Source organism: Hypanus sabinus, chromosome 13 (genome assembly GCF_030144855.1).
Source record: "Hypanus sabinus isolate sHypSab1 chromosome 13, sHypSab1.hap1, whole genome shotgun sequence".
Lineage (NCBI taxonomy): Eukaryota > Metazoa > Chordata > Chondrichthyes > Myliobatiformes > Dasyatidae > Hypanus > Hypanus sabinus.
In genome coordinates this window covers 77,132,997-77,158,324 of record NC_082718.1, presented here as the reverse complement: position 1 = coordinate 77,158,324, position 25,328 = coordinate 77,132,997, and the positions used below count along the sequence as shown (strand labels likewise).

General features: G+C 41.1%; 1 protein-coding gene across 6 annotated transcripts in view; it reads right to left on the bottom strand.

Annotated features, from left to right (window-relative positions):
• Positions 1–25,328, bottom strand: part of rph3ab (rabphilin 3A homolog (mouse), b) — a 269,820-nt gene that overhangs the window by 159,269 nt on the left and 85,223 nt on the right. For all 6 annotated transcript variants that reach the window (XM_059987937.1, XM_059987939.1, XM_059987936.1 and 3 more), the window contains exon 2: positions 13,052–13,158. In XM_059987937.1, the coding sequence (XP_059843920.1) occupies positions 13,052–13,128 (77 nt within the window). In that variant the 5' untranslated portion in view covers positions 13,129–13,158. The remainder of the gene's footprint in view (positions 1–13,051; positions 13,159–25,328) is intronic.

Below are 25,328 nucleotides of genomic sequence, written 5' to 3'. Positions count from 1 at the left end.
TTTGATTTCAGTTAAAACCAACAAGTTAAATTTCCTCCCTGAGCAGCCGCTGCACCTCCGACTGAATGAAGGCCCTGTCCCCCACACTGTAACTCCTGCTTTTAGTTGCCGCAGGTTTACAGTCGGGGGTCGCGTTGCCGATGGCCGTTGGTGGGGCCGTCTTAATACGCTCGACAGAGGATGGTGCTTGGAGAAGCTGTGCCAGAGGAGATGGTCGTCGGTTCGGAGGTTCGACGGACTCAGAGTCCGCTGAGGTCAGGTCGTTTTCAGTGTGTGCTGTGACTGCGAGGCTGGTTTCGATGGAGCTTCCATTGTGGCTGCGTCTGCGAGGCTGAGTCGTGCGGCGGCTTGGAAGTCCATAGCGGGGGTATTCCCTTCTGCCGCTGGCGTGGGATGGCGAGTCTGTCGGGACCCTGGGGACTTGTGGAAACTGTGTGGTGGTTTCTTTTGAACTTATAGTCCTTTAACATCTTTGGACTATTTTTACTGTGCCTACAGTCTGTTTTTTATCAATTATGCTATTGTTTGCACTGTTGTAACTATGTGGTTTTGTGCAGGTCTTGTAGCTTTAGTTTTTGCTCTGGTTTGTCTGGTGGATTTGGAGCTCCTTTCCGGGGAACGCGCTAAGACGGTAGCGCGATATTAATACATAGCAGCCTCTCCGGACTCTGGATTGGGGATTGCCAAACATTATGTGGATTTTCTAGTGTAGTCTGTTTTGTCATATGCTTTTCTGATAGCATTCTGGAGGAACGTTGTCTCATTTTTTAACTGCATTGCATTTGTGGTTTCTAAATGACAATAAACTGAATCTGAATCTGAAGTTCTTTAAATTACTGATTAGGCCTACTCTGGCCTTCGGATCTGAGGACATTATTGGTTTGGACTGCTGTTCTTCACTGCAATTGTTTGCATGATTTTAATGTTTATTCTTTTTCTTTGTGCATCAAGTGTTGGCCTTTTATTTTTATTCTTTACTTAAATCGGGTTCTTTCGGGTTTCTTGCTTTGTGGCCGCTTATCATCAAGCAAATCCCAAGGTTGTATAATTTATACCTTCTTTGATAATAAATGAATCTTGAATTTGGTGAAGTACTAAACACTTCAGATAGCCTCAATAGAGACTGCAGACACTGCAAATGAGCAACTAAACTGAAATTGTCCTCTTGAAACCATTCTAATATTTGATATTTGCTTACTAACATGAATGGGTAAGACAGCCAAAATCACACTGATTATACACAAACATTGGAGATGGTGACAGCATCACTGCAGAATAATAATTCTACAATGTACTGAATGATGCTTCTTTACAATTGTTTTTTAAGATTTGAGAGAACGCATTTTGTGTCTTTTTTATTAGAGATTCTGATACCTTCTTTTCTTGAATTTAATAACTCCCAAATGAATGTTAGAGCTCTACTTTACTCTAGGAGATGTGGCAACGTGCCAATCATAGTGACATGAAATAATATCTATCAACTCTTGTCAAGCATTTAACCTGTCACCAACTGGCTATAAATGAGAAGTCTATTTACATAAACATTATTTTTATGTGGATGAGGCCAAAATTTCTGAATAATAGATCAGTGCCAGTTCAATAGAGCTCATGCGATGTGATTATTTCCTTTACAGAGTGATACTTTATATTTAATGATGCTATGGAACTTGAGATGTAAACTCTCAAACTGAACCAGTAAACGCTGCTGACTTGGGCTATACATTGACTGCCTTTCCAGCCAGCTGTAAAACAGAACTGGAGCAAATGCCAAATGTGTGAAGAAAGTCACTGCACAGAGGGCAGCTATTCAGCTAGTACATCGTGGCAGTTCAAATGCACGTTGATTCTCTGAATTTAAATGTCCATTTAGAAAGACCTGAGTGACTGTTTACACTGCGCTCATGATCAGACTATGACTACAATTTTTTTAAAGTTCCCTTGCATCCCACCATGCTCTTTTCTTGTCACTTTAACTTTGAATAACTTGGTCTTTAAACTACTGCACGACAATGCTAACAGCTTCTTTCCAACCTATGTACACAATTCATGAACTTTTTTTTATTAAGTGCAATCGTGAACAACAGCCAGATCAGAAATGCTGATCAAGTCAACCAGTTCCCAAAGAGAAGTCTGATAGGCCAATCAGATGGTTCACTGCTGCTCAGCGATAGAACACAAAAAAATCATATGTACAATCATTGAAAAATAGTAGATGATCATGATGAAGTCTGATGGAAAGAGACACTTATACACATACTGTCCTCCATAATTCAAAGAGATTGAAGGATAAGGTTGCAGGGTGACAAAATGTGACAGGAGCACTTGGAACTGAAAACCAATCCCTCCGGGGAGAAAACAGCACTGTTCTCCAGCAGTTTAAGGACTAAGTCCAGCCAGAACATAACTCACAAGTGCTCTTGAAAGTCAGGTATTAACCTACCTACCAACGACCAAGCATTGCCATCCTGGTCCCCTTCATGACAGCTTATGAAGAAGCACGTGACTTCCCTCCCAGAGATGAGAGGTGTTTGTGCACTCGACTCTTGAAGGCTCGGACCCCATCGTTGCAGGATCTTTCCAACCACAGCATCTGGAAGGCTGTTCCAAATTCTGATAGCACAGTGAAGGAAGCTTCTATCCAGTGTGTAGGTTCTCGCATCAGGCAGAGAAACAGCATGAGCAGGCATAGATAAACTTGATCGTGTGGTGCGCCATCTCTCATCAGATAACTTGTACAAACTGACCAGCTTCCACAAAAAAGCACTCTGTGATGGCCCTGGAATTCCTTGTGAGCCAACAAACGCCTTCCATTAAGTCCATCGGCAGAGGATCAACCTGAACCCATTCTGTGCACACCATCAGTGTCATTCCTCAGTGTGCTTCTGGCCCGCCTTCCCTTCTCACTCACCAAGTTGCACCAGCAGTGTTGCAAAGAGCAATTCCATCTATCCAGAGACCACAGAACCACAGAACAGTACAGCACAGAAACAGGCCCTTCAGCCCTCCTTGGCTGTGCTGAACCGTTTTTCTGCCCAGTCCCACTGACCTGCACCTGAACCATATCCCTTCATACACCTCTCATCCATATACCTGTCCAAGTTTTTCTTAAATGTTAAAAGTGAGCCTGCATTTACCACTTCATCTAGCAGCTCATTCCACACTCCCAACACTCTCTGTGTGAAGGAGCCCCCCCAGTGTTCCCTTTAAACTTTTCCCCCATCACCCTTAACCCATGTCCTCTGTTTTTTTTCTCCCCTAGCCGCAGTGGAAAAAGCCTGCTTGCATTCACAAGTAAGGAACAAACTTCCAGATGGAATTCCTCATTCCACTGGAGAGCTTCCTTTGATTTGCACAAGTAATTCTTTATTAAAGGAGCATTCCAGCATGCCTTTCGGGTCCCAGAGATATTTGAAAGTGCTTTTCAACCAGCAGGTGACTTCTGATGATTATGCCCTTATTTGGCAAGTTACCCACAAAGGGGATCTACATTCAGTAACAGAATAAATCAAATAACCTGTTTTGTGCATTTGTTGGGAGATTAATGTTGGCCAACACACTGGTAGAATTTCCTTAGTCCCATCAGATATCATGGGATATCTTACATCCGCTCAGGAGGGCAAATTTAATCTCATTTTAACATCTCAATCCAAAGATAGCTTCTGTAACCATGTGAGGCTCCTGCATTGGTTTACATACTTGAATCAAAGTAATTAGCAATTCTCTACAGGTGTACCGCGGAGAGCGTTCTAACTGGCTGCGCCATTGTGGGGAGCGGGGGGGGAGGTTCCACTGCACAAGATCAAAAAAAGCTGTAGAAAGTTGTGAACTCGGTCAGCTCCATCAAGGGCACCAGCCTCCCCAGCATCCAAGACATGCCCTGTTCTCATTGCTACCATCAGGAAGGAGGTACAGAAGCCTGAATTCACAACTTTTCGTAGTATGTATTGCGCTGCGCTGCACTGCTGCCTCAAAAACAACAAATTTCACGACATTTGACGGTAATATTGAACTGGATTCTGATTCTGACCAGCTTTTGGCTTGGAATGCAGAATGGTACTTTGAGCAAAGGTTCTTTGTTAAGGATTTAACAGTTACTTTTGCTATTTTTAACCCAAGTTAAACACAAGTAAAAAGAGAAAGTATTGGAAACTAAGGACAAGTTGTAGTAAAGAATCAAAGTGAAATTTAGTACAGAACTCTTTACTTCAAGCGTGGTTTAGAATGTGGAACTCACTGCCATTTGAACTATTGAGGTGAATGGGTAAGGTAAAAAATAAGCATACCACTTTGGATACTGTTGTGGGGGATGACCTCCCAGGCTACTGATACTGAACGTAGGTCTGTGGTGCAGAAGGGAGAGAGGGTGAAGAGGGGAGTGATAGTGATAGGTGATTCGATAGTGAGGGGAACAGACAGGAGATTCTATGGATGTGAACGGTACACCCGGATGGTATGTTGCCTCCCAAGAGGGATGTTTCGGATCACATTCACAACATTTTGGAGAGGGAGGGAGAGCAGCCAAATGTCTTGGTACACATTGGTACCACCGACAAAAGAAGGAAAAGCAAAGAAAATTTAGATAGCTAGGTAGAAAGCTAAGAAGCAGGACCTCCCTGGTAGTAATTTCTGGATTGCTACCTGAACCACACACCAGTGAGGGTAGAAACAGGACATGTGTGGCTGAGAAGCTGGTTCAGGGGGCAGGGCTTCAGATTCTTGGTGATGGGCTGCACCTGAACTCGAGGGGAACCAATATTCTCACAGGCAGGTTTGTTAGAGCTATCGAGGAAGGTTCAAACTAATTTGGCAGGGGGGTGAGAACTGGACTGAAGGGGCTTAGGATAGGATGGATGGTAAAAAAGCGAAGTTAGCGTACAGTCAGACTGTCAGGAATGGCAGTCAGATGATAGAAAATAATTGCAGCCAGTAGAGTGAGTATCGGTGCATTAGGGATGCAGAATTAATACAGTACTCAAATTGTTATATCTCAATGCATGGAGTATAAGAAATAAGATGGATGATCTTGTTGCACTTATACAGATTGTTGGGTATGATGTCATGGCCATCACTGAATCATGGCTGAGGGATGGTTGTAGTTGGGAGCTGAACATCCAAGGTTACACATATCGGAGTGATAGGAAGATCAGCAGAGGGGGTGGTGTGGCTCTGCTGGTAAAGAATGCCATTAAATCAGAAGAAAGATGTGATATAGGATTGGAAGATGTTGAATTCTTGTGGGCTGAGTTAAGAAACTGCAAGGGTATAAGGATGTTGATGAGAGTTATATACAGGCCTCATGTGGACCACAGACTGCAATAGGAAATAGAAAAGGCGCATCAAAAGGGCAATGTTATGAGAAATTTTAACATGCAGATCGATTGGGAAAATCAGCTTGGAAATAGATCTCATGAGAGTGAGTTTGTCGAATACCTAAGAGATAGATTTTTAGAGCAATTTGTCGTTGAGCCTATTTGGGGATCAGCTATACTGGATTGGGTGTTATATATGAACTGGAGGCGATTAGGGGGCTTAAAGTAAAAGAACCCTGAGGAGACAGTGATCGTGACATGATTGAGTTCAGCTTGAAATTTGATAGGGAGAAAGTAAAGTCTGACATTGCAGTATTTTAGTGGAGTAAAGGAAATTACAGTGGTATGAGAGAGGAATTACTCAAAGTAAATTGGAGGGAGATGCTGGCAGGGATGACAGCAGAGCAGCAATTGCATACGTTTCTGGATAAAATGAGGAAGGTGCAGAATAGATGAATTCCAAAAACAAAGAAATACGCAAATGGCAAAATTGTACAACTGTGGTTGACAAGGGATGTCAAAACTAATGTAAAAGCAAAAGAGAGGGCATACAACAAAGCAAAAATTAGCAGGAAAACAGAGGATTGGGAAGCTTTTAAAACCCTACAGAGAGCAACTAAAAATCATTAGGAGGGAAAAGATGAAATATGAAAGCAAGCTGGCAAACAATATCAAAGTGGATAGTAAAAGCTTTTTCAAATTATGTAAAAAAAAATAAAATAGAGATGGAAATGGATATAGGACCGCTAGAAAATGAGATTGGGGAAAAAATAAAAGGGGACAAGTAGATGGTAGATGAACTAAATGAGTATTTTGCATTGGTCTTCACTGTGGAAAACACCAGCAGTGTTCCAGGTGTTGAGGGGTGTGAGGGAAGAGAAGTGAGTGCAGTTACTATTACAAGAGAGAAGGTGCTCAAAAAGCTGAAAGACCTAAAGGTACACAAGTCATCTGGACCAGATAAACTGTGCCCTAGGGTTCTGAAAGAGTTAGCAGTAGAGATTGTAGAGATATTAGTAATGATCTTTTAAAAATCATTGGACTCCGGCATGATGCCAGAGGACTGAAAAATTGCAAATGTCACTCCACTCTTTAAGAAAGGAGGGAAGCAGCAGAAAGGAAATTATAGACCAGTTAGCTTGACCTCAGTGGTTGGAAAGATGTTGAAGTCAATTATTAAGGATGAGGTTATGGAGAACTTGGTGACACAGGACAAGATAGGTCAAATTTAGCAAGATTTTCTTAAGGGAAAATCTTGCCCGACAAACCAGTTTGAATTCTTGATAGTTTGAATTATTTGATAGGACAAATAAAGAGGATGCAGTGGATGTTGTACATTTGGACTTTCAGAAAGCCTTTGACAAAGTGCCACACATGAGGCAAGTTAAGAGCCCAAGGTATTACAGGAAAGTTACTGGCATGGTCAGAGCATTGGCTAATTGGTAAGAGGCAGTGAATGGGAATGAAAAGATCCTTTTCTGGTTGGCTGCCAGTGACTAGTGGTGTTCCAGAGTGGTCTGTGTTGGAACCGTTTCTTTTTATGTTGTATATCAATGATTTAGATAATGGAATAGTTGGCTTTGTTGCAAAGTTTGCAGATGATACAAAGGTTGGTGGAGGGGCAGGTAGTGTTGAGGAAACAGGTAAGCTGCAGAAGGATGGAGACAGATAAGGAGAATGGGCAATATGATGTTGGAAAATGCATGGTCATGGGCTTTGGTAGTAGAAATAAATGTGCAGACTATTTTCTAAACAGGGAGAAAATCCAAAAATCTGAGCTGCAAAAGGACTGGAAGACTTTGTGCAGAACACCCTAAAGGTTAACTTGAAAGTAGAGTCGGTGGCCAGGAAGGCAAATACAGTGTTAGCATTCATTTCAAGAGGTCTAGAATACAAGAGCAGGGATGAGATGCTGAGGCTTTATAAAGCAATGGTGAGGTCTCACCTTGAGTATTGTGAACAGTTTTGGTCTCCTCATCTGAGAAAAGATGTGCTGACATTGGAAAGGGTTCACAAGGATGAATCCAGAAATAAGAGGGTTATCAAACAAGGAATATTTGATAGCTCTGGGTCTGTACTCACTGGGACTTAGAAAGATGAGAGGGGATCTCATTGAAACCTTTCAAATGTTGAAAGGGCTAGACATAATAGATGTGAAAAGGATATTTCCCATGGTGGGGGAGTCAAAGATAAGAGGGCACAGCCTCAGGATAGACAGGTGTCCATCTAAAACAGAAATGCAGAGAAATTTCTTTCGACAGAGGGTGGTGAATTTATGGAATTTATTACCACAGGTAGCTGTGTAATAGCCAGGTCATTGGGGGTATTTAAGACAGAAATTGATAGGTTCTTGATTGGACACAACATCAAAGGTCATGGGGAGAAGGCTGGGGAGTGGAGCTGAGGAGGGAAGAAAAGGATCAACCATGATTAAATGGTGGAACATACTTGATAGGCCAAATGGCCAAATTCTATTCCTATGTCTTATAGTCTTATGGAACATTTAGGAAGAAAATTCAGAAACAAAGAATGAATGGAACAGGCAGGGATTAAGATCAGATTAGATTTAATAGGATGCATGGATTTTTAGGCTGAATGCCTATTTTTGGATATCTTTTGTAAACACACCCATAATTTAGGTTCTCAGTAACCAACAACCCATTTCTGTCCACTGTAAGCTTACAGGACATTGGGAGAAAAACAAATCTGATTGTCTTAGGTCATGTATGGTTACTCTGGACTATAATCTAATCACAAATAATTTAATATTAACAACTTTGAATACCAGATAAAAACTACTATTTTCTTGTCAAACTCTTGTGTTAGTAGCCTCAAACAGATTTATTCTTTAATTAGCAGAAAAACAGAACAAGATGCAACAGAGGCTGACAACTCATACTCCACTATAAACCTTTTTGATCCCATTTTAAGCTAAATGAGACAGGTCCTCTTTTGAACCAGTTTCTAATTTAGTTGAAAAAACTGGCAGACGAGTAAAGACTATGGGTAAAGTCTAATTTTGTCTCTATCAGGAGCTGGTGACTTGCCATTCAATCTAGTCCTTGACATATGGCTGCCGGATCCTGGCACCTGAACTTGGATCAGCACACCAACTAGAATTAGAACTCTAAATCCACAAACAATGTGTGGTTTTAATCATAACAAGGCCTTCATGTACAGGAGCCATTGTCATATTCATCTGCACTTTCATACATTACACCACTAGGATTCTCAAGTAATATCCGATTATAGTTGTGATTTGTTTTGCAAGTACTTGATTGGCATTAATAAAGCATTTTTTGTAATTAGTTGGTGTCAAACAGCTGAATACAATTACCATTGTTGCTGAAAGAATAAAGCAAAAGAGAACCTGTGTGCCTTCCCTATACCCCTTTCGTCATGGGTAGAAGCTACTTCTCATTACTTGCTATCTGCAGCCCCAGATATCAGAGAGAGGGATGTTTCACATCTGCTGTGATTGATTTTTTTTTGGGTCACTTTTTACAGCTTTTGTCAAATTACTAAGCAAAAGGTAGCTATAATGCATCAAACCGACTCCCTGTGAATCACAGACTGAGCTAGAGACATGAGGAATTTATCATCCAGGATCTCACAAGCCACAAACGGCATTACTGGCAAAGTGTTAAGTACAGGAACAAGAGACTGAACTGTGTGCAAATGTATACCAACTGGACAATTAAAACCAAACGCACGTGGAATTAGTAAATAATGAATAACGGTCTTAAGTTATGAAGCTTAAGGTATGATTTCCTTTTCAATACCAGTGAATGGGAATCTGTCTGCCTGCTCACTGGTATATTTCACTTTCACATTTCTGCATTGACTGCTGAAAATGTGATGGGACTCATCAGGAAAGTTCACATAAAAACAAGGAATTAAGATAAAATCTTTCAAAAGAAATTCAATGTGGTTTTAAATTTTGAAAAATAATCTCAGTCAAACCTGGGTGAAAATAACTTGACTGACTTCCTGCATCACAAACACTGATGGCTTAACCCATTTCTATTGTTCTATCAACCACTTTCTTACCGACACTCTGTCCTGCCACACTGACTTAGTTTCATCTCTGGTCCTCCTAACAGGCTACCTAGATTGTGACATTAATTTTTAGGTAAATTCAAGTAGTAGCTCTCTTGATTTGGACACTGAAAACAATCCACAATCATTACTAGCTAAGATGATTCTTTGGGAGGATGGAATTTCATCAGGATGTGTCCAGGACAGGCACACATGCAGGTCAAAGTAACAAACAGTAAAACATTACTAACAAAAACAAACAGGAAACATTTTTATAGTTACGTTAAACTTAGTCTCTGTACTCCTGAAAATATGAAAAAAGTGTCTACATTGAGATGTGAGTCCCTCGGCTCTTTGGCTACAATCAGTGCCCACCCAATGGACTCGCACTGTGGCCAAGACTGAACAGAATCACTACAATTAGTGATCAACAAGGTTAGAATGCTACTTATTCTATGAAGCAGAAGGCAAAGCGAGGGAGGAAATTTGTCACATAGAGATCTACTTTGTACTGTGTGGCAATTTTGTAGCATTGGCAGGAGTGTGTGGAGATGTCACCCAACTCAGGCTTGTGAACTGGGTGAAGGGGATATGCTCCTGAATTGTCCCTCATGGTGCTATACTACCATAGCCTCCACTAAGACTGTAGAGATTTGGTAATAAGTACTTTGAGTGGAAATCCCTCTGGAAGCTGTAATCTGGCTGGTGGTGCGTGCCCACAATCTGGCTCAAACTTGGACACATCTAAGAAATTATCCTTCTGTGAAGGTTATCTCACAAGCAGACATAATCTACCATGGAAACACTCACATTAGTGGTCTTACTGGGTACCATTTTAGAATTTTGGGGTACCTTCTTCCTGCCCTAACTTCCCTTTGGATGGTGATTCCTCAAGTCCCTGAGATCTATCAGTTCTGGCAAAATGACAACTTGATTCATGTACTTCCCATCCCACATGGCTCAGCACAAACTGGGAAGTGAAATGAACAACTGAGACATTGGCCAGGCTTTGAAGCCTGATTTCTTATCTGTGTCAACACATAATTTACACTTGCTTTTACTTATTCATTACTGCTTTGCATCAAGTGTGACAATTTTAATAAAATACCAGGAAAAATAGCAGAGCAAGAGAGAAGAAATATTACTTACTGTTCATTCTCACTAGGCAGAGGATTAGGTGAAGATAAAAGTGAAAAATTAAAATAAAATTCCATTTCACATTTCATTATTACTACTATAACAGCAGATTGAGTAAAAGCTCAGGATTATTAATATCCATCCTCTGTTTAAGACTGACCCAGCAGGAACCCATTATAAAGAGAACAGAATTCACCTTACAAACCAAGCACTACAAGCATCGAGCCCTGATCTCAGAGCCTCAGCAAGTGTAGTGACAATCTAGCTTTGCCAGACTGGCTTCCTTACATTAATTCTTAGTGTGTTATTAGTTACAATGACCCTGGGTATTTTTAGAGTAAGCCAGACTGAATTTATAATGTGCATTTTACACAGTATTTGCAGTATGAATTCATAGAATATTTGAATTAAATTGAGTGCACACTCTAGTTCAGTTTGCAATACATTCTCAGGAGATGTGGGATGAGTGTTGGGGTAGATAAGGAAGCAGTCTGTATGTGTAATGACGCAGGAAGACCTGCTCTGCCTGCAATTGTCCACCAATCATTATCCACAAAGTTGCCTTGAGGTATTTTTGAGTATTTCCCACTGTTTGGTGCACTGGGCCATGTATGGGGATAGATCACCAAGGAATAAAAGAACTCCAAACATCATTAAGCATGCTCCCTTATCTGTGTGTGCATTAATGTGTCCCCAGTTTACTGATAAATCAATATTGCAAAGGCAGCAGGCATTGCAGCCATACCTTGTATGCCTAGTCTCATTAGCAGCAAATCCAGACTGCTGCCAATGATGTCTCCGTTACCATCAGCTGCTAATTGGCTGGACACAGATGATCAGACCTTTACCAGCCACCCATGCACTTCTGCTGTTTTCATTCAAACTTTTACCATCCAATCAGTAAATCTCCCCAATTACTTTAAAGAAAGCACTCATTTTCAAATTCATTTCCACACTGAACTTCAGATCCCAGATCCAGTACCTTGGCCTGTCTTTTACTCAATGTCAGGACTCAACTCCCCAATCCAAAACTGGTTTTATCTTAGTGTCAGGCACTAAAACACACAAGATCATGCAACATTGATTACATTTATGACTTTTGATTAAAACCATGCAGCATGGTTGCAGGATTAGTTTTAATGGCAATACAACACTGGTGACTAAACAGGCATGACTGTGCTTACAACCACGCAGTACAATTTTTTTTGGGTTAACAAACATGAAGTCCATGTGCAATCAAGTATCTCCCAGTCACTGATCATCTGGAATCTATTAAATAGTGAATGGGATTATCCATGGTCTTGCTGAGACATCAGAGTGCACTAATTATGGAAAGGTTACAGTCACAACAACACAAAGATCCCCATCTGCATTAAAATGCCAGTGTAGTTAGAAGAAACTAAATGCTGGCCTGCTAAAAATGGCAGCAGTCATTTCTGGGACACGTGTCAAAATTAGCAGTTCATGTCTTTGCATCCGCGTTAGGTTTTAAAGCAGATCTGAATCCTCAAGCGTAGTGAAGCAATGGTGTGAATCAAATATGAATCCATTTCTGTACAAGCTGCAGGAAAATGTCCTTACCTAAAATGGAGCAACACAAACCCTCGCTTCGAACCTTTCTGGAATGTAAAATTGAAATCATGCAATCATCTGCCCTCTCTGTTTCGTATTCCAGAGGAATTAAAACAGTCTGACCTCCAGGTGGTGTTAACCATTCTAGAGATCTAGTGTCTTCTGTGCTAGGACCCCAGGAGATCTGCTCTAACACTATGAACAGTTGCATAGAGATCCAAATGTATTTGTGTCTTGTATCTGAGGGAAACTACTGTCCTAGGGAAGTATTGCAGATGTCCAGTAGATCAACTGTCTACACCTCAAAGGGCTTATATTCAATAACCCAGAGATCTGGGGTAGCCTGCACCCAATTTTGTGAGGGGCTCACTGTATATTTCTTGACCCGAAGTTCTCAGTGGAACTGAATTCCCAATTTGCCAGCTACTCACTCTTAATATATCACCAGAGTTCAGCACTTTCCCGCTTCAAGCCGTCCTACAGCACAGTGTGGGGCCAGACCAGTCATCAAGGGAAGCGGCTGCTGTATCACTGTGAGCAAGACAGTGGCTAGGGAGGAGCCGGCTTAGTGTGGACAGCTACTGAGAATCTCAACCCACAATGGCAGGAGCACAACTGGTAACAATTTTAAAGGTATGCTCAGTACCCACAGCCTGAAGCTCTTTAGTGTTTTCACATAACAGTAGAAGGCAAAGGAAATCTGCCTGTTAACGATTGCCCTGTAGCCTACAAATCTGAGGCTGTGCAAGGAATGGATTCAGATTTAGAGATAACCACAGGGCAGACTGAAGTAGAGGTATGAAAATGGCTTAGAGCATTACAGCTATAATGGACTGATGCACAGGCAATGAGCTGGATTTGATTATGATAGTTTTGGGCGCAATGCAACCAAATAATACAGCAGAAACAGGGAAGATGTTTAAACCAACTCGCTTTATAATATTCCAAGGCTTACACATGCATTTCCTTAAGACTGAGAAAATCTTGAAGCTTACTTTGCTCTGAGAGTGAGCTGTCGGTCATTAGGGCAGACCCAGCGGGTTGTATTGTTCCCAAATACAGTGTTAGTCATGGCTGGAAACTTGCTGAGAGAGAGCTGTGCCTGCAAGAAACAAGTAAATCTATTTAGAACTTTCATCCTGTCAATATTACACACATAGCTCAAATTTAACTCATATTGGAGTTAGGTTGGACTGCACTTGAATTGTGTGCATTTCTAGTTGCCACACTACAGGAACGATTAAGTAAAATGTGATTAAGCTAGAGAGGGTGCAGCGAAGGATGTTACCTGTGATGGAGGCTTGAGTTGTAAGGAAGGATTCAATAGGCATAATCCTTTATCCTGGTGCAAGGGAGACTTATCACATGATAGAGGTACAATACATAAAATTATATTTATAGCTAGCCTGTTTCCCATGGTAGGGTATTGAAAACTCAAGGACATAGGGAGGAGGTTAAAAAGGGGCATAAGGGATAATTCTTTCACACTAGAGTAGCTGATATCTGTAATGTGTTGCCGTGAGGTGGTGGAGGTAGAAACAGGAACAACATTTAAGAGGAAATACAAAAGACTGCAGCTGCTGGAATTTGGAATAAACAATCTGCTGGAGGAACTCAGCAGGTCAAGAAGCATATGTGGGAGGAAAGAAACTGAAGCTGATACTTGAACAAGCAAGGCACTGAGGGATTAGAGCAGGCAAGTGGGGTCAGTACGTGGTTGGCAAAGACACAGTGGTGGAGTGGATATCATCAAGTTGGAACGCTTCATAGGAATTGAGATGAATGGGGTACATGGATTCTACAAAAGAAAATCACAACTCCAAATCTCAAGAACACAGTGAGATGGGAGGGAGTTTTACAAAATTCAACCAGACTCAGTAAAACAAAGTGTCCTGTCATCACTGACAGGGAAGCAACCATGCATTATAATCAGAATTTTACAAATGGATGTCTCAATCTTCAGTCTTTTATGATTCTGTTTTATGACTGGAAGCTATTCCTTTCATTTTTCTTTCTCCTGATATGTAACTGTATTATTCTGCAATGGAAGCAGAAAAAAAGTGCCTGTCAGTCTTTAATCCGTTTAATGTCAAAAGGGTTTTATCTGTCTTTAGTGAAATTTTAATTTTATTGCGGATGCACAGCCTGATGACTACAAACATGAAGCTTCTGCATGGTGCTTATTGGAAAACCATTTGATCTCTGTTCCTGTACTGTATGATGGATGCTCAAGGAATTAGAGAAAAGACAAGAGGAAGGTGAACCTTTCCCTCAATCCAGTTCCTTCTGTACTACTCAAACTAATGAACTGGTGAGGTGACAGATCTCTTAGGAGGCAAGCACTTTGGAGGTAGTGACTACACTCTTCGACCTTTAGCATAGCCATGGTGAAGGATAGGAGTGGGAGGATTTAATTTGCGGGGGGGGGGGGACAACTAATGATTATGATATTATGCAGCCTATTTGATGTATGATTTGATGATTTAACATAAGAGGAGCGTTTATCAGCTCTTGGATTGCATTCATTAGAGTACAGAAGAATGAGAGGGGATCTCATAGAAACATTTCAAATGTTGAAAGGGTTGGACAGAGTAGATGTGGAAAGGCTGTTTCCCTTGGTGGGTGAGTCCAGGACAAAAGGTCACAGTCTTAGAATTAGAGGATACCCATTCAAAACAGAAATGAGGAGAATTTTTTTTAGCCAGAGGGTGGTAGATTTATGGAATTTGTTGCCACATACAGCTGTGGAGGCCCAATCCTTGAGGGTTTTTAAGGAGGCGATTGACAGGTATCTAATAGTCAGGGTATCAAGGGATATGGGGAAAAAAAACGGAAATTGGAACTAGACGGGAGAATAGTTTATCTCATGGTGGAGTGGTGGAGCAGCCTCAATTGGCCAAATGGCCTACTTCTGCTCCTTTGTTTTGTGATCTTGTGATTTGGAACATAAATCGGGAGCAGATGTTCTCAGTGAAATGCCAAGCAGAAACACAGAGGTTGCTTAGGGAGCACCTGCATAGGATTCTGGATAGGTTTGTCCTACTAAAACAGAGAAAATGAAGGAACCACGATTGACAAAAGATGTGGAACATTTAGTTAAGGGAAAGAAGGAAGCATACTTAAGGAATAGGAGTAAAAATCAGACAGGGCACTTAAGAGTTATAAGGTAACCAGGAAGGAACTTAAGAAGGGACAGGAGAGAGCTAGAAGAGGACACAAGAAGGGCTTGGTGAGTACCTTTAAGGAGAACCACAAGATGTTTTACACATACATGAAGAACAGATGGATAACTAAAGTGAGGATAGGATGCTCAGGTATAAAGGGGGAAACATGTAGCTGGAATCAGAGAGAGGTGGGGGAGATGCTTAATGAATGTTTTGTTTCAGTGTCCACCTGTGAGAGATATCTCAACAAGCTGTGAGAGTATGTTGAGGTTATACAAGGAGGCAGAGACTATTGAAAAACATTAGGATAAGACTCTAGGGCCAGATAGGATATATCCCATGTTACTACGGGAAGCAAAGGAAGAGATTACTGGTCTTTGCATCCTCACTGGCCACACAAGTAATACCAGAGCACTGGAGAATGGCAGAAGTTGTAGCTTTGATCAAGAAAAATAAACAGGATAATCCTGGTTATTATAGACCAAACAATCTTACATCAGTAATGGGCAAGCTCATGGACAGGATTTGGAGAAGCACAGTCTTATTGGTGACAGTCTGTAGGTCATGCCTCACAAGCCTGATTGACATTTTTGAAGAAATGACAAAACAAATTGATGAAGGCAGAGCGGTGGACGTGGTATACATAGATTTTAGTAAGGGTATTTGACAAAATTCCTCATGGAGTGCTTATCCAGAAAGTCATAAGGGATGGGATTCATGAAAACTTAACAGCACGCTTTCCAAATTGGCTAGCTCATAGAAAGCAGAGGGTGTAGTAGATGGAATGTATTCTGCCTGGAGTCCATGGAGGTGTTTCACAGGGATCTGTTCTGGAATCCCTATTCTTAAATGAGGAACTGGATGACACAAAGGTTGGTGGCATTGAGGACGGTGTAGATTAGTGTTGTAGGCTACAACGGGGCATGTGGAAACTTTAAAGAAGGTGCAGAGGAGATTTACCAGGATGCTGCCCAGATGAGAGAACATGTTTTATGCATATAGGTGAGCTAGGGCTTTTCTCTTTGGAGAGAAGGAGGATGAGAGGTGATTTGATAAGAGTTGTGCAAGATGATAAGAGACACAAATCAAGTGGACAGCCAGAGACTTTTTCTTCTGCAAGGGCAGCAAATGGCTAATATCAGAGGACATCCCTTTAAGGTGTGTGGAGGAACGTTTATGGGAGATATCAGCAGTAGATTTTTTTTTAAAACACAGAGAGTGTTAAGTGCCTGAGATGGTGGTTGAGGCTGATGCATGAGAAACATTCGAGAGTCCCTTAAGCATATGGATGAAAGAAAAATGGAGGATTATGGGCTATGTAGATGGGAGGGGTTACATTGATTATGGACCAAGTTTATATAGGCTGCCACAACATTTTGGGCTGAAAGGCCTGTACTGTGCTATATTTTAATTGCTATAGTCTGGTTTCTACCCAAACCATTATGGCACCAGAGGAAATTACAGATTTGCCTGTTAATAATTCCCTAGAATGGAAAATACCACAGATATGAAGTATTTGCCTCAGTTAATCAGTTAATCTCACCAGGGCAGCAAATACTAAGCACACTAATAGCAAGCTGGAGACAATGATCAAAACATCTCATTACCTGTTTTAATTTCCCCATAAACATCCAAAATAATAATATCAAGAACACATTGTTAGAAACACCTACCTCCCCCTTGACTGGTCTTATAACATGCAAGAAATCCAATAGGAAAAAGGCACAGGAAATAAATCATAACATTGAAAACAGTCCCATCTCCACATCTAAATGAGTCTATGCAATCCCATTGGACACATTTTGAACATTGAGTTGACAGCTCCTCAGTGCGGAACATTATACTGCTAGTTCCACACACTGAGATTGGATTCAATTCTCCAATGAATTCAGTCCTCAATCTCCAACAGCAGAAGAAGCAAATCTCCTAAATAGAGTTTAAATCTCTGGAGAAATGTGTATAATGCACAATGGGAAGAAGAAAAAGATGTTATTTAAAACTGACACCTAATCATGTGGGTACAGTGTTCTTGAAAATTATTTATTTAAAAATGTAACACAGTTGAGCTCCATCTCTCTACCCGTTCCTTGCAAGCATCTCCTCTGCTCTGTTACTATAGTATACACTGGAGCCAAAAGTCTTGTCGTTGCTAATGCATATTCCTTTAGTATTGGAAAGGGCTGCATCACATCCTTATTTCCCTCCCACTCCTCTTCCTTTCTAGTGTCTCTCAGCCAGAGGCCTCCCTTATTTTGGCAGTCCAAACATACTAAAAGATCTAATCGCTTCCTGGTTTGGTGGTTGCAGAAGCAGGAGATTCTGCAAGAGCTCAGTGAGGAACCAGTTTCAAAACTGCACCACATGTAGATAAATATGCAAGTTGTACGGATGATCTGGGCAATTATGTCAAGAAAAGTGACAGAAAAGCACAAAGCAAGATCCCACACATTGTAAATAAGCCTGTTACTTGATGGAAGAATATTGGCAGGACTGTGGAAGATCTCATGCCTTGCCAATAGTACCACAAGATCTTTTACACCCACACGGACCCAGTTTGATATCTCAGAGATGATGCCTCCAGCAATCTCCGATTTGGATATTACCTGCTCAGTTTCAGTTAAATTTATAACTGGAGAACATTTGACCATCAGGTCAAAACCACCCAATAGAGGAGCTATGTATTTGATTATTTGATCAGTTCCCAGCTCTTGCTCCATTCTCATGTTAGGTTAGGACTCTTCACGTGTATATCCAGGCATATTTTATATGTGAGGTGTCCTGGAAATTTAATTAGGTTATAATGCTGCTATGCAAACTTTCAATAATCATATCGCAGGAAGATTCTGATAGCACCACAGAAGGGATGTACAAAGACGTACAAGTAACAGTGCCACTTATGAAATCCACCAAACAATGATCTATGTCATATAATTTACCAGTCTTGGTAAGTTTTGATGCATCATCAATCTTTCAGTCTGATTGTTCTTATCTCAAATTTGCACAAAATGATAGTGTTTCTATAAGACCATAAGACATAGGAGCAGAATTAGGCCATTTGGCCCATTGAGTCTGATATGCCATTCCACCATGGATGATTATCCCTCTCAACCCCATTCTCCCCTTTGACACATTAAAGTTAACCTCTCTTTAAATATAACCAATGTCTTGACCTCCACAGCCATTTGCGACAATGAATTCCATAGATTCATCCCCCTCTCGCTAAAGTATTCCTCCTCATTTCTGTTTGAGAGGAACATCTTTGTATTTTGAGACTGTGCCCTCTGGTCCTAAACTCCTCCACTATAGGAAACATCCTTTCCACATTTCATCATTTCTGCATTCAAGATTACAGGATTCTAAATTCAATATATTCCAAACCAAAGATAAATGGACTTAATATAATTGAACCCAACCAATATTGGACTCCCAAGATCATTCACATCAAGAAATATTGCACAGGAGCCCCTGAGCTAGTGATATTTGACCTGATGTTGACAGAAGTGTCTGTCTTAATCTATCCTAAGTTACCATTATACTGCTTACTGTTTAAACTTGTATCGTGTGTATACGTACCTTATAATTTGTGGTAATATTACTTAATGTCTTATATGTCAGTTATTTGAATAGTGTTGTGCATGTTGGTCCAGAGGAACTTAGTCTCATTTGGTGGTATACATGGGAATGGTTGAATGGCAAGAAATTGAACTTGAACTTGAAGATCACTGAAAGCTCTCTATGTAGCCACAATCACTCCGCTCCAGCAACCCTCATTTCAGTCTTAGTATTAAAAATTTCATCTTTAAGATGTGTTTTTGGCAAGGTTATGTGACAGGAAAAAAATTGCAGCAATAAAAAAAGTGTCACTCTGTGATTAAATCATTATTTGCAATAGAACAATGATTTTTTATATAACCTTTAATGCTGCTGTGACAACTCTTGTTTCACAGAAAGCAGGAAAGCTCTTGCTATTTTGACATTTTAGCAGTAAAAAGATGAAGAGCGTAATTACTTGGAACACTAATGGCACTGCAAGTCACCGGCCAAGAATCATATTCCAGGCACTCAAAGCAATATACTCCACTACTTACCATTTGTACTATTGGCCACTTACATTAAGAACAGGAGCTCTCAGCAATTTGATAGATGTTGTCATTCTCCATCATATATTGTCAGGTTAAAAACAAACTCAACTCATTTTTATGATGTCACATTGATTTCAAACTTCCAGAGCCCTGTTAGGTGTGGAGGGGGTTTTGTCTGGCTTATACTTGTAAGATCCATACTGCAAACGTGCAACAGGATATATAACAGCTCCAAGTGTCCTTGCCCGATATCAGTAAATGGGGTCACAGTCTTGCACAGCATGGAAACAGGCCATTCAGCCCTCTAAGTTTACACCAACTGATTGGAACCTATTCATATGGGAAAAAAATGGTCTTATTTCAAATCAAGCATCTTGGTCTTTCAATTTAAATGAGGTCCTGCTTATTGCTTGAGGATAGTGCAGTTATACTGCCCAGACGTAAATAAACAGCGGTATATGTAATGCACCATCAATAACTCTCGGAGACTGGAAGTGAATGATAGGCTTTTATTAGCAGCAAAAGGGAGCACGACATCTCGGAGACTGAGGGAGGAGCAGTGCCCCAATCACCTTTATACAGGGGTCTGTGGGAGGAGCCACAGGAGCAGTCAGCAGAGGGGCATGTCCAGACAGGTATACATAGTTTACCACAATATGTTAAGGTGGTGCTGTGTTTTTTGTTTATTAAGGGTCCGATCTCTTCTGTTAAACGGAGGTAAACATTCCTGTGATGGTATTCTGAAGGGGGTGAAAACTTATAAGTAGTTGAAAATGTAAATGGGAAATAAAAGAAGCACTCAACAGGTCAGAAAAACATTTAATGCTGCAGCCTGTCCTACTGAGTGTTTCAGGCATTTTCTGTTTTTACTTTGATTTCCAGCATCAACAGTTTTTGATTTTAGTTATCTGTACTCTCCTGGCCAATATTCACTGCTGATTCAATCTGACTGAAAAGAGGATTTCTTTGTTTATTATCACATTGCTTGGTGTGCTCTATTGGCTCATGCTCTACTTACACTACAACATAGTTTGATTAACTCTGAAAGTGTCTGGCCTTTGTAAATGCAACCAGCAGAAGTAGCATTATCCATTTAGTTCAGTGAGACACCCCCTCCCCCAACTTCTCGATCATTGGGATTGGGTGAATCATCTAATGGCACCACAAATACATCTGACTAGAGACTTCCATCTGGTAGGTGCCTGAGGGAACACCGACTGGGGACAAGGTATCACTAAGCTGGGATCTTTCACTTCCCTGCTACGTGGCAGTCTATTAGGAGAACTCCCAGCAGCCATGGAACCCAGGCAAGAATGAGAAAAAGGGAAGAATGCAGAAGTTCAAAGTAAATTTATTATCAAAGTCCATATATGTTACCATATACAACCTTGAGATTCATTTTCTAGTGGGCATACTCAATAAATCCATAATAGAATAATAACCATAACAAAATTAATGATTGGCTGCACCAACTGGACTTTCAACCAATGTGGAAAAGACAACAAACTGTGCAGATATAAAAAGAAATAAACAATTAAAATAATAAATAAGCAATAAATATTGAGAGCATTAGATGACGAGTCCTTGAAAGTGAGCCCACAGGTTGTGGTAACACTTCAGTGATGAGGCAAGTGAAGTTATCCCCTTTGGTTCAAGAGCCTGATGGATCAGGGGTAGTAACTGTTCCTGAACCTGGTGGTGTGAGTCCTGAGGCTCCTGTAACTTCTTCCTGATGGCAGCAACAAGAAGAGAGCATGGCCTCTGGATGCTGCTTTCCAGCGACAGCATTTCATGTAGATGTTCTAATGGTTGGGAAGGTTTTACCCATGATGGGTTGGGAAGAGGAATTTGTCAGTAAAATAATTTGAAGGATTTTGTTTGAAAATTTTCATCATTAGACTTTCTGGCTTCACAAGGTGTCAGTATTATGTTGTGTTAAAGCAAACCTGTTTTAGCTTGGGGTAGAGTGTAGAGTTCTTACAATTCATTGCTTGTCAGGGCACAAAGAGCTGTTGTAATTCCACTGTTTCCTATTCAAGGACAGCCAGCAAAAATTAAGAAGTAAAATCAACTGATTGAGTAGGCCTGGGACAGGCCAGCTTAGAATTAGGTGCACAAACCCAATCATGGGCAAACACGAGGAAATCTGCAGATTCTGGAAATTCAAGCAACACCTACAAAATGCTGGTGGAATGCAGCCGGCCAGGCAGCATCTATAGGGAGAAGCACTGTCGAGATACAATCTCTCAATGATGTGGGGGAGGAGTCCCCCATCTTCACTGAAGGAAAAAAGGTGAAAGTAATTATCCAGCTAATTAGCTTAACACTGGAGCCTGAAGGCTGAGGCAGTGGCTCAGGGATTCGTTCATTCATTATGTGTCATGTTGAATGATGTGGGTAATCCATGACCATGATTGTTTTTGGCATCTGGACAAGCACCTTCATTGCCAAGGCACAGGAGACTACAGGCTAAGTGTTGTTAAAAGGGACCAGGGTACATGATGATCAACATAAACAGAATTTGCAACAGAAGTGGTTTGTCATTGCCTTCTTCTGTCAGTATCATTACAAGATGGCAACCCTTGCCATTATCAATACTCTTCTTAGATTGTCTGCCTGGCGTCAGTGGTTGCATAACCAGAATTTGTGATACACACCAGCTGCTCATATGAACATATACCAGCTGCTCCCATGGTTTCACGTGACCCTGATCGGGGGTGGGGGGTGCTACACCTTGCCCAAGAGTGACCTGTGGGTTAGCAGAGGGAAGGAGTGAGTGGCTTGCACCTCCTTTGGTAGAGACACATCTTCACCTTGCCACCCAAATTGAGGAGTAAAGGGAGAGGGACTATAAAATAAAAATAATAGAAAATTAATAATTTAAGATCTTGTGTCTCCACTTGTGGCACAGAGAGTTATATGCAAGTAGAGATAATATAGTTATAATACAAGCAGAGATAGTTTGGGGAAACTTGCTGTGGTGTTAACAAGATCATTTGCATGATCTGAACTCTCTCTTCTTCCTGCCCCCGAGCCTCACCAGCCTTTTTTCTTTCCATGTGTCTTACACCACCTGCAACTTACCCTCAGAGAGAACTGGCACATGTGAGAAGCTATTTTTCCTCAGTCACCTCCAAGGCTCGGTAGTCATGATGTGGAAGTGTACAAGAGCCTAGAGGCACCAAGTCAATGTTTTAGAACAGCTTCTTTCCCTGTGTCATCAGATTTCTAAAGCTTCGATGAGCCCATGAACACTCCCCTCTGTATTTTGCTCTTTCTACACTATTTATTTATCACACTGTACTGCTGCTGCAAAACAACACATCTTACTACATACAGTATGTCAAAGGTAATAAACCTGTTTCTGATTCCTTCACCGGGAGGGAAAATTTCTGTTGGAGGAGGTACAGAATAATTTTCTTCAAGCAGAGGGATGACCCAATACAGATATACAATATTACGAGCAGTAGATAGGGTAGGTGGTACAACACTTCTTCCTATGGCAGTAGTGTCTAAAACTTAGGTTTAGGGTAGATGATAAGTTGAATCTGAGAAGTATATTTTTTTCAGTGTATGGTGACATTTGGAATGCGCTGCCCATGGAGAATGTGAAGGCAGGTACTCTCATAGCATCTGGACAAGCACGCTCATTGCCAAGGCACAGAAGACTACAGGCTAAGCGCTGTTAAAAGGGTCAGGGTACTTGATGATCAGCATAGACATGATAGGCCGAGGGCCTGTTTCTATGTTCTATGCCAGTCCTGCTGAAGGGTTTTGGCTCAAAACTTCGACTGTTTACTCTTTTCCATAGATGCTGCCTGGCCTGTTGAGTTCCTCCAGCATTTTGTGTCTGTTGCTTGGATTTTTGCAGATTTTCTCTTGTCTATGTTCTATGTCTCCATGGATGATAGATACATTATAGATAAATAGCCACTGACACTGACAAAAGGATACCCAAAAGTATCTCACAGTAAATCTAAACAACCACCAAACACAGAGAAAGCAGACACAGTTTACAGCACCTGCAGAAATTAGTATTACTGAGCAGGTTCCTCTAAACTCTTTTCCCAGTCCAACAGCTGTAAATACGTTAACACCTTCAGCCAGCTTCCAACCTTGCTTCATTACCGGGTGCATCAATTGTAGGGACACTTGTTTCAAGCTAATATTTGTTTACACTAGGGTTCAGAAATCTCATCACTGCTGAGCCTTTTCAGTGACAAATACAGATCATTTTCTGTTGCCCAGTGAGCAATTTGGGAGTATTTCTTATTTAAATCTGGCCCTTTATGGATTGCAGAGGAAACTTTTAACTCCTCAGCCTGAGCCCAGCTCAAACGTGCGAGCCAGCCAGGGTGAGTGGGAGCTATGCCAATCCAAATCCTGAGGGTCTGCTATCTTCAAACTTCATCACTTCACGGTGAGCAGAGCCTGTTTAATGATTTAAAGTGTGCAGCACAGCAGTGTGACACAGCAACACTCCAATAAGCTTCGCCACCAAGAGCTTCGAGAATTGTTGTGGCAATTTTCAGACTGTCAAGTTTCCTAGCTGCTGCTTCCTGTCACTGGAGGAGAGGAATAAAATAAATACGGGTCTAAACATTTGCAGCCCAGTCACATACCTTCTTCTTTTGCAGTAATCTATTTTACCTTCATTTCACACAAATTAAAGCAGTTCCTAGAACAGCATTAACAATATGCTGTAGATTTATGTTATTTTAATAAACAAGTTATGTTGGTTGAGCCAAAATATTTTTTATTCATTTAAGAAGTTCGGAAATTAGGAGCAGGCAGGGCCACTCAGACCCTCAAACTCAGTATAACTCTGCTCAAGGCTTCATCAGGGATTATCCCACCAAGAAAGAATAAATTGTTTGGGCCTGCATTCCTTGCAACATAGAAGAATGAGGACAGATCTTATTCAATTCCTAAGAGGGATTGAAAGAATTTGGGATCTTTTGACTAGCAGCAGAGTGTCAAACAGCAGGATAGAACTACAGGATTAGTGGCCTCTTCTCACAGTAGGCGAAGCAGCTCTGCAATTTTCTGCCTTGCAGGTGCTCGCATCTGAATCTTCTGCGCCAATTCCTCATAGCACTCAATCTCTCATCAACCTCCTTATTGGATCTCCACTGCAACTACCCCCCCCCCACCCTGCCCCACCAAATCTTCTAACGATATTGCATCATGTAAGATTCTCCCTTTAGTGGAAATATTTCGACACCTATCCTACCATTCCACCTCAGGATCTTATCTGTTTCAATAAGATCACCACCATTCTTCCAAATTTGAAAAGAATATAGATTTAATTTCTTTAGTTTCTCATGATAAGACAATCTTTCCATCCTGGACAGATGTTGCAAGCGAGGCCAGCATTTAATACTCTTCTCCAATTGCCATCAAGAAGAGGCAGTGAGTTAGCTTCGTGAGACATACTGCTCTCTGAGAAGTAGGCACATCAGCAGTACTGGATTTTAACCCAGTGGTGCAGCTTCAAATTTCCAAGTGAGGAAGGTGTACAGTTCGGAAGGGAACTTGCAGTCTACAGTGGTCCATGCAACTGCTGCCTTGTACTTCTAAACGACAGAGGTCATGGGTTTATGATAGAGCCTTAGCAGCTATATCTTGTTGATGCTGTATCACAACAACCTTACAATTTTGCTGCAATGTTTTTAGAATAAATAGAAATCAGAATGCTGAAAATATACAGAAGGCAAGTCAGTAATTTGAAAGATAACAATAAGCTTGAGAGTGAGGCTACTCAGTAGGTGTGATTGTGATGGTGCTTCACTGAAATGTTGGCTCTTAACGGATCTTCGGTATTTTCAGAACACTCTTGGAAACCCTCTTTATAAACTGAACTGACAATTCCCACCGTTTTGTTAATGGCACATTTGCTCTGTTTACTAGCACCTTCTGTCATCCTCAGACTGGAATAAAGTCTCCAGAACACACTACCCATGCTAAACGTGTCAGCTGTTGTGAATTTAAAATGAATGCCATTCTTGGCTACTAGATTTAGACCT